The sequence below is a fragment of the Nuphar pumila genome, chromosome 13 (genome assembly GCF_984573655.1).
Source record: "Nuphar pumila chromosome 13, dmNupPumi1.hap1.1, whole genome shotgun sequence".
NCBI lineage: Eukaryota > Viridiplantae > Streptophyta > Magnoliopsida > Nymphaeales > Nymphaeaceae > Nuphar > Nuphar pumila.
The window spans coordinates 57,376,933-57,391,814 of NC_143261.1; the positions used below are offsets into that span (position 1 = coordinate 57,376,933).

The 14,882-nt window shown below is 35.9% G+C and overlaps 1 protein-coding gene across 1 annotated transcript in view; it reads left to right on the top strand.

The window, feature by feature from the left end:
• Nucleotides 1-14,882, top strand: part of LOC149818459 (uncharacterized) — a 395,444-nt gene that overhangs the window by 246,332 nt on the left and 134,230 nt on the right. The window contains exon 8 of the mRNA XM_089986220.1: nucleotides 8,283-8,302. Within this exon, the coding sequence (XP_089842346.1) occupies nucleotides 8,283-8,302 (20 nt within the window). The remainder of the gene's footprint in view (nucleotides 1-8,282; nucleotides 8,303-14,882) is intronic.

Below are 14,882 nucleotides of genomic sequence, written 5' to 3' on the forward strand. Positions count from 1 at the left end.
TGGAAATAGCCAGTAACAAAAATTGGAGTGTGGCTGAGATTTGTTCGGATCACAGTAAATCTTTTTAGAAGAATTTCTAACTTGTCCGCACGGGAATTTGTAGGGGATTTTCAAAAAATGATTGGTTTTCTTTCATAGAATCAGTAATTTAGAGAAAAAGTCAAAAGGAAATTTACAAAAGCCAACAAGCGAAAATGTTTGGTTTATAAGAGGAAAAAAAAGAGAAAAACATAACTGCCACAACATAGATGAAAATATTATTCATGGCAGCATTGATCCCAATTTCATGGAGATACTCTTTACACTGGTGTATAAAGCAGAGCTACCGGAAGCTTCTTAGATAGGTGGGAAGCTCGCTTCCTGGAAACTCGCTTCAGAAGCGTGATACTCCTCGCTTCCGAAACTTGATGAGAACTTCGATTCCCCCATGCTTCTCCTATGCTTTCCACATGCCTCATCTATTCTTCTTATATGTTCTCTTACTCAACTTTTCTTGTTTTTTATGTGTTTTCTCTCACTTTTCTCACTCACTTCCATGTGCTTTCTCTAAATTGGTAGTCATCATTTTTAGATTTTGTTATACATTTAATTCTTACACTAAAAAAACATGAAATTTAATATTCGTCACTTTTATTTTAGTTTTTATTTGTGTTTCATTTTGATTTTCACTCAATTCATATATTTCTTTTATTTATTCTTCGCTTCCCACTTCCTATATATTTTAAAATGCATTGCTTCTCGCTTCCGCTTTCTGTATCGTTTCCCGCTTCTGTTTCTTAGTCTGGCAACCTTGGTATAAAGTGATCCTAATAAACCGATAATGTCTATTTAGTACAAATATGACACCCAACAGTTTGCTTCATCACTTTTTTTTTTTATAGGCAAGCCATCACTGAGCATTTGATCTTTCTAGATTTATATTCTGATCAAATATATCACACTCACATCATTGGAATCACACCATGGAGCCAGCCCAAACTGTGAAGTGTGAACTCAAAAGGACAGTTTAAAAATGTTAAACAAAATGTGAAATGTTAAACAAAATGCTACCAAATAATGTCCCAAAATATGATGAAGAAAACTTTGGCACCAACAGCTTGAAACACTGAACACATTACTTCTTCGGCTCTGCCCTAGCGAGAGAAAGGAGTGAGAACGGAGCGAGAGAGAGTGGAGCGAAAAAAGGGGAAAAATGACCCTTTTCCCCCTTTTATACATGTTGATAACAGTCAACGGAAAAAAAATACCGACCTAGGCTTATGCCTAGGCACCACCTTTGACAACTAAGCTTACCACTAACTAATGCTAAAATCCATAAGTACCCCTGAAAAAATGAAATGTACACATAAATACAAAGAGGGGGTACCACACTAAATGTAATACACATATGATACATAAGTCTCATATGTGATTTAACATAAGAAGGGAGAATATAGCTGTAAATTCATAAAACGATATTAAAGGCGAATATCACAATATTTTAAAAATATCATAAATTTATATATGTCATGATATTATCGTGATAATATCATGATATTATAAGTTGCCTTTTACTTTTTATTATATCTTAACTATGTTTTTCTTCTTTCTTTTGTTTTTTTACTTATTTTTTGTATTATGTGTTGCTTTTCTCACTTATTGCTACTGTTTTTAAAAAATTTTTAAGCACCAAGTTTATATTTATCAACCAAACCTAGAGAAATTGCCTTGCTAAGATATGTCCGAGACCGATACTTGTGACTATGATAATATATATTTTTTATATTTATATAATGCATGTCTACCTATTTTATTGCTTGTTGATCATTGATTTATATTTTATACTACTGTGATATAAAAAATTTCTAAAATATTGTTTATTCTGTTTGATGCCATTATTTGGGCTATTTCTTGATTCTTTCTTTCCTGTGTTCACTTATTCTCAACTTTTATGTGTTGCTTACTTTGTTAGCCTTCACATGACAACTTTCAGATGATGAAGGTGAACCAAATGAGAGCAGCAACAACAAAACCGGGGAAAATTCAAGTTTATGTGAACATAAAATCCTCACAAGTTTCTCCATTGATTCATGGTGCCAACAGATCATGAATCAACAAAACATCTCTGTGCTTCCTAATCTGTTAAATGGATTCTGGGTTGCATGCCATTATGGAAGTGATAACTCTGATGCTCTATTATACAAGATTCAGACAAGAGCAGCTTTCTGCAAGGTTTTGTTAATTGTGCTTCATGAAGCAGACAGTATATTCCGAAGATTATTGGGAATGTCAAGCTCTGGTTGCAAGGACACTGTACTGAGCTTGCAAAATACTTCAAAATGGGCCTCATTGAAACCACTGGTTAAGTCTTACATCAAAAGTACATTGTATCTTCTGACTCAGGCTACAGATACACAGATAATTGTCTTCATCCTTTCTCGGCTCAGAGATTCAGTTATATTTTTAGTTGCATTTCCGGTTTTGCTACAAAGGCTTAGCAAGGTAACTGTTGTTGAACAAGCTAGAATCTATTGAGAAGCAAAAGATATGCATATGTATGCGTAAACATGCACGGATGTGCCCCATGCTATCCATGTGCATGCTTGTATTTGTGTGCTGACGTGGTCATGTCTGTGTTTTTCCAAAAAACATGTTTGTTTTTTAGTTTTATGCTTTGTTCATTACATTAGGCCATTTCTACGGCAAAATCGTGAGACTTCTTTTAAATGCAATGAAGTTTCCAGGATCTATATTGCATGATCCTGCTGGTACAGCAGAAAGGATATATTTGGTATTTCTTTGGGAGAAAAGTTTTCTTTATGAGGAAAGACGTAGGGAACAAGGGGTTTCAGTGCTAAATTTTTTAATGAGCAAATGTGGTTATTTCACAAAATTCATTTATTGCAGATGGAAAACCCTTTTTAGGTGTTTGCATCTATTATTTCATAATAATTCATATTTTGAGAAAGGTTTTTTCCTTGTTTGTCTCAAAGTGCTTGTCCATCACATGGGAAGAGGTGTACTTAATCTGCCCGGAGGTCACATAGATTGGAACCCCTACAGTTAACTTATTATCATTATACATGAGATTGATTTGAACCGTTGTTGTTACACTCGGCTATTGCAAGGGCATTCTTGTGATGAATGTCTAATAACTTATCACTTAATGGATTTTTATTATCTCATATGTGAGGTGATTGCAGATTGCCATCCACCTATGGGCAACTGGAGGAGGGAGAGTCTCTTTGGCAGCATTCTTACTCATCCGAAGCATGGTTCTGCAGTTAAATTCAGATTGCTATGATTCCTTCCTAACGAACATGTACAGAACATTTTTGGCACACTCCAAATTTGTTGAACCGGAAAACATAAAACATATCCAGTTTCTTGCTGATTCTGTTGTGGAGTTGTACTCACTAGATATTGCTAAGTCTTACCAGAAGGCATCCATCCTTATACAGCACCTTTCCAAGGTTTTGCAGCATGCCCTCAAAACCAAGACGGAGGTCAGTTTTTCAGCTCATGCATATCACAATTTTAAAAGCCAAATTAGTTTGCTAGTTATCGTGTCTAATTGTTCCTGCTTGTCCATCTACGCATAATGTAGAATATTGCAGTTATTGATTATATTAAAAAGTCTAAGATTTTAGGTTATTGAATATTGTAATATTATGCATTATTGGATGTTTTGGTACCCTTTTTGGTTATAGTATATCAAAAAGCTTAGCCTTTCAAGAGAAAATATTTATGTAGAACCTATATATATGAAATATGATGTTACAATATAAAGAAAATTCCTCCGATCTAGTAAACCATCTCCCCCCACTCCTTCACTTTCTCTCTCTGTGAAACTTGCTAGGCCCTTGTTTGGTGCCTTCTTTGATAATGGGAAACTCCTAATAATACTTAATATCCAAAAAAAGAAAGAAAAAATTCTGAAAGAACAAAAGCACAATTTATAATACTTGTACAGTGTAGTCGATTGAACCTCAACCTTGCGACATTATGAACATTATGTATGTAACAAACAAACCTTCTCATTTCCTTAAGAGTCATTGACACTTCCAATTCTGTAGATTGGACTGCAGAATTTGCAATTTGATCAAGCCACATGATCAAGATATAGTTGGATAGATGTCAGACACATCTAGGGATGTAACTGGGTTGGATGTGGTTTCAATGTAGGCATAATTGGATATAACCGATGTCACATGGACTCGGTTAGGAGGTCGATGCACTCGTGTCGACATGCCCCGACACGGGGCAGACTCGGTCAACAAGTGTTGGACTCGGTCAATGCATCGGGGCCGAGTCTGTCCACTTTATAGACTCAGTCAACTTTGACCGAGCCTATTGTTGTCCATATTTAAAATTTATTTTGGACTCGGGTCGGGTCCGATCCGGACCCGATCCGGATCCGATCCGGATCCAAAATGTTTATCGGGGTTGGGGCCGAACCCTAAAGAGGCTACGCAAGGGGAGGGGCTTACGACAGACCCCTCCCCGCTGATCTTTCCCTCTTCCCCAGCCGTCCCTCACTCTTCGTCCCCTTCAGTCTCGTCGGCGACCCAGACCCTGACGATCGTAGCCGCAGCCAGCCATCGGCGACCCCAGCCACCGGTCCTCTCAGGTATGCACTCCTCCCTCTTCCGTTCTTTTTCCCCTTCGTCCGGTAGGGGGCAGATCCCCCTGCCTCGTTCGTGTTTTCCAGCAGGGGATGGAGGCCCCTGCTTGAGTTTATTTTTCAGCAGGGGGCTCCCGTGCCTCAGATTTGTTTTTTGACAGGGGGCTGCCCCCTGCGTCAGATCTGTTTTCCGGTAGGGGGCTCCGCCCCCTGCCTCAGATCTATTTTCCGGTAGGGGGCTGCCCCCTGCGTCGGATCTGTTTTCCGTTAGGGGACTTCGCCCCCTGCCTCAGTTTATTTTTTGGCAGGGGGCGGAGCCCCCTACCTCGTTCATGTTTTCCAACAGGGGGTGGAGGCCCCTGTCTCAGTTTATTTTCCGGCAGGGGGCTCCCCTGCATCAAATCTGTTTTCCGGCAGGGGTCTCCACCCACTACCTCAGTCGCAGGTTTTCGGCAGGGGGCAGAGCCCGCCTCAGATCTGTTTTCTGATAGGGGGCTCTCCCCCCTGCCTCAATGCCTTTGTTATTTTCTATCAGGCACACAGTTAGAGGGGTGGAGCTCTTGTTACTATTTTTTGAAGTGTTTATTAACTTTATTTACATATTTTCTATTCACTTTTCACTTTTCAGATATAATGGCGAGTTCTAGTGGTGTCAATAGAGTTGGTTCAAGTTTAACTCTGAATTAGAAGTTTCTCAACCACTTTAGAGGCTTGTGACAAAAGGGATAAAAAGCTAGTGGTGGTAGTGGTGGGAATGTGTAGTTTCATTGTAATTTATGTACGATTGTTTTCACGGGTTCTTATACGCGTGTGAAAGCACATCTTTTGCATATTCGTGGTCAAGGAATTAGGCAATGTTCTGGGGTTGATAAGGACTTGTTAAAGCAATTAAAGAAAGAACAAGAGGAAGCTGAAAAGAAGAAAATTGCAGAGATGAGAAGCGATTCGAGCTTTTGAAGAAAAGAAAGATGGAAGGCAATAAAACAATACAAGGATCATTCAAAAACATGGCAAGAGCAGAAATTGATAAAAAGATTGGTCGATTCTTTTACTCAAGCTCAATTCTTTTTAATGTAGCTAGAAGTCCATACTGGAAAGATATGATTACATCTTTGACTAATTGTAATTTGAGTGGTTAACAGTTTTTCTTGCAGAGGAAAAAAATAGAATTGAAGACTTGTTAGAGATCAAAAATTTGCATGAAAACGTCATGGAGTGTCTATTGTTTCTGATGGGTGGACTGATATACAAAGGCGTCCACTGATAAACTTCAATGCTTACTCACTTAATGAGTCAATCTTTTTGAAGACTCTTGATGCATCTGGGGAGTATAAAGATGCTGAATATTTAAAGAGATTATTTGTTGAAGTGATAAAAGAAGTGGGTGAAGAAAGTGTGGTGCAAATCATTACTGACAACGCTTCAGTTTGCAATCGTGCATGAATGAATTTGGCAAGTGAAGATACGTATTCACATATTTTTTGGACTCCTTGTGCAGCAAACAATTTAAATTTGGCACTTAAGAGTATATACAATCCATCAAAAGATAATGCACATGCACATGAAATGTGTTTATAGATTGAGGAAATAGAGCATGATCGAAATATTAGAAATTTTGTTGTAAACCATCATCATGCCCTTTCTATATTTAATCGGCATTCTGATCTCAAGTTATTGAAAGTTGCTGAAACTCGTTTTGCTTCTCATTGTTATGATGCAAAGAATTAAGCAACTCAAGAATGCATTGATGATGATGGTGGCTGATAAAGATTGAGATTTTTATCGCACTGAAGATGATGTTAAGTCTCAAGCTATCAAAAAATGCATCTGTGATGATTTTTGGTGGGATAAAATTACACATTTTGTTGAATTTACAGAGCCTATTTGGAAAATGTTGAGAGAAGTTGACAGAGATATACCCATGCTTCATAGAATTTATGAAACGTGGGACAATAAGATTGAAAAAGTTCAAAGTATCATTTTTAAACATTAGAAGAAAGATGTTGCACTTGATGATTCAGAATTTTACAATTATGTACATTCAGTTTTAGTGAGAAGATGAGATAAAAGCAATACACTTTTGCATTGCATGGCACACTCTCTCAATCCAAAATATTATGCAAAAAAATGGTTGACAACAGGTGTTGGTCGTGTTTTTCCAAATGAAGATCCTGAGATATCAAGGAACAAAATGATATATTTGGGAAGACTTTTTAATGATCCTCACATGTTTAAGGTTGTAAATAGTGAGTTTGAAAAGTTCTTTACTGGAAGATTTGATTCTTTAGCAACACTCATAGCAAGGGACGGAGAAGATCCCCTTAATTGTTGGGCAACATATGGATCAGATACACCAAATCTGCAATGTCTTGCAATGAAGTTGTTATCCCAACTTGCTACATCATCGTGTTGTGAAAGAAATTGGACTCACATATGTTCAAATTCACAACATTAAAAGAAACAAACTCACTAGTAAAAGAGCAGAGGATTTGGTTTATGTTCACTCTAATCTACGATTAATTTCTCGTCACACCAAAGATGAGTATATGTACTTTTTTTTCTTTTGTATTCAAAGTTCGTATTTAAATATTTATATTCAAAGTTTGAAGTTAGATACTAAGTTAGTCATATTTTGATGTAGTTGTGAACCATCTAAGTATTGAGATGTAAATCCAAAAGATTTTGACTTGGAGGGAGAACATGATTTGCATACTCTCAACATGGACTACCTCGATCTTGTTCTTCCCTCTAATTCAGACGATGGGGCAGATTTATGATAAGTTTTGTTGTTATCACACTCACAAGCTTCTTTATGTGTTATATTTTGGTAAGTTTGTGTTGTTACTTCAATAGAATTACTTTTTTATTTTTGCTGTAAAATTTACAATCTTATTATTACTTTATTGTTATATATATAATTATATATATATTTTTAAAATATATATAGCCGAGTCCCCGTCTTCAAAATTTTTGAAATTGTGCCGCACCCGTACCTGCACCCGTACCCGTACCCATACCCGTACCCGCACCCGCACCTGCACCCATGTGACATAGAATGTAACCTAATCAGACTTGGAGTTGGATGAAGAGATGGGTGAGAAAAGCCTTTAGCAAGCCAGATCCTATTAGCGTAATTTGTGTGTGTTGGTTCTGAACCATGATGCCATATGGTGATGTGCACTATTGTTTGCATGAATATAACCAGCAAATGTTAGATGTACCCCCCACAGACATGTTCAACATAGTTTATTTACTATATTATGAGGTTTTATCATGTCTAATATACCATAATCATAGTCACAATTATATATATATATCGTGTGATAATATCAGGTGCAGAAAAGAAAGAAGAAAGGAAGGAAAAAAAGGAGGGAAGAAGGAAGAAGGAAGAAGGAAAGAAAACTGTTTTTCCTAGTTTTTTTTTTATTTTTCGCATTTTATTTTTAAGTTCATAGATTTTCCTGGGATTGATTGAAAAATATATAATATCCTGATATTTTGCCTTAGCCGAGATATAGCCAAGACCGATATTTGTGACTATGATTATAATACAGTTTCAAAGATGGTGAAAAAACGAAGGCTCACAATTCATGAGGATAAAAAATGGTCTAAAATATCCTATTAAAATAAACTTTAATGCATAAAATGGAAAATAGAACATCCTAAACATGATCCAAAGGTTAGTTTTTGCTTTTAGAGGTTAGATCTGTGTAAAACAATTGTGTACCACCATAAGTTATGGTGGTTCAGTACCACCATAGAAACACCATATCCATATACATATGTACACACGTGTACATGCATATATATATACACACCATTGTCACCTATATCGCTGATATTTTGAATATATCGTGATATTATCGGCAATTTCAAGCTTGCCGATAATATTGGGAATATATCGTGATATTTTCAAAATATCAGCAAATAAAAAATATCACGATATTTTTGAGTTTTTTTTTAAATTAAATTTGCATTTCCTATTTTTTTGTTTCTTTTATATTTTAAAACCTTTAAAACATGTTTCTTTATATTTTTGAAAGAAAAATAATACAAAACTTATTATTTTCTTAGGTTTTTTTGTTGTTATTTATATTTTTTTCAATTTTTTAAACTCCCATGATTTTCCCAAGATATTCCCAAGATTTATCAACTTTTGAAAATCTCTCCGAGAAATACCCTCGCTGAGAAATTACCTTTAACGATACAGGTGACTATGATACACACATTTTAAGCCAGATATTATGTTGGATTTGGATTAGGATATAAAAAACTGAAAGATAGTCTGTTCTGATTAGCTAATTGGATATTGAAATTTATACTGAATCCCTCTAAATGGATTTAAGCCAGTTGAATATCCAACCCTCACATCCTTAAGCGACATCTGCATAAGACCTATTTAAATCTTTAGCCCTGTTTCTTCCAAAACTATCCTAGTGCCATGTTTATTTTGGCCAGGCTACACTTCACCCCATGGCAAAGGCTTGGTCTGATTGCCTAGGCATGGGCCCATCAGTTTCAGGCCCAAGCTAAGTCTGTCCTGCACCATGTACCCAGCTCAATACCCACCCCTTCTGGAAGAAAGAGACTGAGGTTGGGTCAGATGATGCACTTTGGTTTGACCCAACACCATTAGAGATTGGAAATCTTTAGAAACATGTTTCTATTCTACTTGACCAACACAATGAAATTTCTCTTGTATCTATGTCCTTCAAAGCAATCAGAGAGTTGATGAAATGGCGAACTTGGATTTTATGGTGACATATTTATTATAAATCCCCATTGATTTCATACAATTTATTTTTCATATATTTTTTTCCTGAAGGTGGTAGTATTATAACTTTATCCACTTGTATAGCTGAGGTGTATTATAGTTGTCTTAGAACATAGGAATATAATTTTAACTTTATAACCCTAACCTTGTTTCCTTCTTCTATAATTGTAGTAATATTTTATTTCCAGTTCCTATGATCTAGCATATATCTCATAAACTCCAAACAAAGGGTTTATATGATTGACAATAGAAACTTTAGAAAGTCCTTCAATTGTTTAGGAGTTGCTTCTCGCTAATAAAGCCAGATGATGCGGATAGATGGATATGTGTTTTGACTTTTGAGCTTCTCTCGATTCCTTGGGTTCTGGAACAATTTAAAAAAACGTGGCATGTTTAAGTCATTTTTAGTTTGAACGACCATCCCTGCTTAATTAGTGTCTTTGGGCTTTGTGACCCATGACTTGCAATTAGCAAATTCAGTGACTGTGGGATCAACTTTGCAAACATCTTCAAAAACTACTTCAAATAACCAGGATTAACTCATTTTTTTCCAATGTGAAGTTTGAACGCTTTTTTTAGCCATCTACTTTCTTTGATGATGATGCCATCTTATCATTTTAAGAAAAAGTAAAATTTGGATATCAGAACTAACTTAAATGTCTTATAGTCAAAGAGCTAGGCAGTGCACACGTGCCAGCTTGCTGTGTGGCTCAGAAACACACAAAATAAATTTTCAAAATGAAAAGATTGATAAAAGGCTTTTAATATCTAGAAATTTTATGAAATTATATGTTTTAACATTGTATGCAAAAAACAGTTATAGTATAATATGAAATTCAAGGTGGCTGTAATGTTAAGATTAACATCTTACACCATTACAAGATGTACGCTAATATTAGTAAAAATTGTGCACCTACTTGAGCACAAGATGGCACTGTGACATGCACCCAGGAAAGCAAAGCGGCATATTTAACATAATATGAAAATCCATGACTCTGTAAATACATTTGTATGTGATGTTGATTGTTGAACAGAACCCAGGAATTCAAATAAAAAAAAGAAAGAAAAAGTTTCAATCACAAACATAACTTGCTATTCTCTGTCTTTATAGACTTTTTTTTATTAAGATCAAGCATACTTAGAAGCACCTAAGTGATGTTTACATGAGGTTTCCTGAGCATGACTTTTATCGCCTAGTGCTAGCACGTAGGTAGCCTTCCCAGTCAGTAAGCTGGCCTCACAATATGGGTATAGGCAGGGACCCATGTGAAATATAGATATTGTATTGATCTCATTTCTAAATCTTTGTCATTTTATTTCAGCACCATGAAATGTTCATGATCCAAAGTTATAGTTTTTTACCAATTTGTCGCCTTTCACTTTATTCAACTAGAAACAGTTCTTTTACTTGTTTCCTGAAGTTACTCTGTGCTCTATTAGTTCAGAGCCCTGAGTGCAACAAAACTAAATCCCTTAGGTTCTTTCACTAAAAGGTAAAGGAAAAAGTCCCTTTAGATAGAGACTCTTCAGAAAAAGGATCACCACCTCTTTGGGTATGCAAAGGCTAGTTCCTTTGTTCTTGTGCTGTTGTGCATGGCCAATGGATAATGTTGCATAGATTGGACGATCAATTACTTTCTTGTGCCACTGAGAAGACATTGGTGTAGATTTGGAAATGGTGGGTAATGACTATTTGGAGGCTTCTCAGAAGTAAAAGAAATACATGTTATTGTATGGATGGATTTATCTCACATGCAAGTTTATCACCTCCAATCACAAGTCATAAGGTCTTGGACCTTCATGGCGTGGCCTCATTGCTCTTTCAGGTATTTTTTATGATGTTTTCCTTTAGCATAAACCCAAGTATTGTGTCATGAAGGTTATAGAGGGTGTGGTTCTGCTCATCATGACATAAATTGCATATATAAAGGGTTTATTGTGGGCAAACTGTGGGTGACACCAAGCTTACAGAAATTAATTATTATTTCATGTATGTGAAAGTTGCAAGTGAGAAAGTTTACCACAGTGAAGATAATGATGCTACACTTGTTAATTTGCCACTAAAAGAAGTCTGAAGTTTTTATAGGATGAATTCCATGTGCGTGAGCATTATTTTGCATTCTCAAGTGTGTTTCACTATGTTTCAGACCACTATCTGATTTGATATAGATCAGCTATGGGCGATTTCACAATTTCATCAGCCAACACTGCTGGGATCTATATTATGTTAATTATTGGAACTATTGCAGCATGGTTTGATGTTAATTGGAAAACCGACAACTTCTCTAGTTTCCTCTGCCCTGCTCTCATTCATGTTCTTATGGAATCAAGTCATTGAACCTAGAACGGTTCTTACCCTTCTTGAGAAATTCACTGTGATATTGTTGTTTCCCAAATATAGTGAGTGTTTTGCCTATTCCCCACAATTTTCTGCTTATCTGTTCATAATTGTGGTTGCAATTCTGTTTGTACATGAGATCCATATTTCTCTATCTTCTTTCTAATATTTTACATATTTTTCAGGATGGACTAAGGAAAATACAAGATTGACAGTATGTAAACTGCCTTGAACTTTGGGTTAAGTTTGTATGTGCTAACATCAAGGAACATGATCTTCAGAGTTTGCTATACTTGGCAATTCAGATGATAAATGGACTTGCCCATATGTTGCGTGGACCTCGTTTCTTTCCTTTGAGGCTAAAATGCATCCATTTGTTGAATAAGCTTTCACATTCTAGTGGCGTCTTCATTCCTGTGGCTTCTTTATCTCTAAGCTTTCTAGAATTTGGGGAAGGTGGCAAATCTGATAATAGTGCTCCAAAAGATTTTAATTTTTCAAGTATGTTGAAGGTCGGTTCAAGTGGAGAGACTACCTCATCAGTTTTCAGGATCTTCACTGTCTCGGCTCTCTGCTTTACTTATTAGTTGGTTACTTGTCTGACAGGTGCCAAAACAGCTATTGAAACTGAAAGCATACCATGAGCAATGTGTACACTCTGCAGTTGAAACACTTTCAGAGCACTTTTTTCAATGGAGTTATCATGTATCTTTCCCTGAGTTGGCTTTTGTTCCACTCGTCAGCTTTAGAAAGTTTTGCAAAAAGACAACCAGTGAGAGCCTCAGACGTCTTGTAAAGCCATTCATGGATCAGGTAAATATTTTTGAATAAGCTTACATGTTTGACTTTGCGATAGCACGTGCTCAGAGTTGTGTTTTTTATCTGTAAATTGATTTTCTTTTGACCAACAATGTGAAACATTGCTCAGGGAATCCTTAGTACAACTAACTTGGGCTGACAGAATCTGTGTCACAAGGTTGCACCTACCCCTGACCACAATCCAAGTGCATAAGGTGAAGGGGCTCTGAACTTGGGGCAAGGGCACTTTGCTTCAATTCTACATCTACCCTTGCCACAATTCAAGATCATATGAGGATTTTGTACCTACATTTGATTATGTGGAACCAGCCCTGTCCACTTCATGCCGCTGCCACCTGAATAGCCTTAAATTGAATGGTCTAAGCTTGGAAGCCTGTAGTTCTAATGAAAGATTTGTTGGTTCGAGACAAGAAAAAAAATTGATGACCAATGCCGGTGTTTCAAAACCTAGCAAGCTCAGAATCCATCTTAGGATGCAGGAAGTGTAGCCAAACTTCTCCAGGTTTGTGCCTAGAGTTAGATGGACTTGGAAAATCCAAGACCCACCGATTTGGATTAACAAAACAACCAACCGGGACTGAGTTATCCACTTGGCGCCAAGTGACACAATCTTGTTCAATGAATCAATATCTTGGTGATAGGCTTAATCCTATCCATTTGGATTATGGTTATAAACATTATTTTATACTAATGAAGAAGCAGTTCCCAACATCTCTTTTTTATTAGACGGGGAAAACCTGGCCCAGTCTGGAGACTTGGCCCAGACCTGGTTGTCTATCCAGGAAAAAATCCTGTACAGCTACCCTGCCTCATGAACAGTACTGCTGTTAATATATATATATATATATATATGTTAAAATATATGTAATCATGTATATATATATACCCGATAAAGGGTATTTCTGTAATTCTACCCATTAGGGGCATTTCAGTCTTTTTACTTTTCTTTTATTTCCTTTTTCTTTTCTCTTTTCTTATTTTTATTTTTCTTTTTTTGATTGTAAAATGCATTAAATGCATTGCATTGGGGGTCTCTGTTAAATTATGTATATAAATATATATATATATATATATATATATATATATATATATATATATATATATATATATATATATATATATATATACATACGTATATATATACATATATGTATATATATATACATATTTCTTTTTTTTGTTTTCTTATTTCTCCAAATACCCAATAGGGGTATTTTGGTAAATCCCCATGTAAACTCTCCCCTTTTCCTTTTCTCTCCCTTTTTTACTTTTTCTTTTTTTCTTTTGCTTTTTTAAGACCACAAGGGGCCCCACTCATCTTGTCGTTGGGGCCCCAACGGTCATATTTTTGAGATACTTTTTAGGAATTGAGGTTGCCTATTCTCTCTCAAATAAAATTAGCTGCTAACATATGTGCTAGGTCAAAAGTTTTCGATAAAAAGGTGGAAACCTCAAAAGTCATAAATACAAAATTAAGACTTGAAGATAGTGTATTGCTTGAAGATTCTATTTCATATTATCAATTGATTGGATCTCTCACTTATCTCTCTATCACCCAACCTAATATCACTCATGTGTTCATGCAGCAAGTCAGGTTTAACATGCCCCTACCACATTGCACATGGGAGCAATTATGAGGATTGTGTGATACATTAAAAACATTGTTTCAAAAGAGCTTTTTTTTTGTCCTCTTCATCATCTTTAGATCTAATTATCCGGGGTGGTAACCTAAATGATAGGTTTTTGTATTTTTTAAAGAGATTCGTTGATCTATTGGAGGTGTAAGAAACGACAAAAAATATCTTTATCTTCAGCTGAAGCCGAATATCAGGTAATGACTATGACAACAATGGAGCTTGTGTAGCTTAAAAGTCTTCTCAGTGATATGGAAATCATCATCTCAACACCTTCGAAGAGTGTTATGACAATAAGAGTGTAATCTACATTGCGAGCAACCATACCTTCCATGAGCGAATCAAACATATTAAGATGGATTGTCACTATGTTTGTGATGAATATCTAAGAGGAACTATTACGTTGCCGTACCAGTTGACAAATTTCTTCATCAAAGCTCTTTCCGCTCCTCGATTTCTCTTTCTCAGCAAACTTTCGATCATTTTCTCGTAAAGTTTGAAGGGGAGTGTATATATATATATATATATATATATATAAACAGTTTGCCCAATAAGGGCATTTTTGTCTTTTTGTATGTAATTATAGTTGTTTATTAGAAACAACTATTTTTTCATTTTCTTATTTTTGTCTTCATTTTCTTTTTTTATTTCTATTTTATCATGTCATTGGGCCCCACTCTATAGAGTCGATAGGGGCCCCAACAGTAAAAAAAT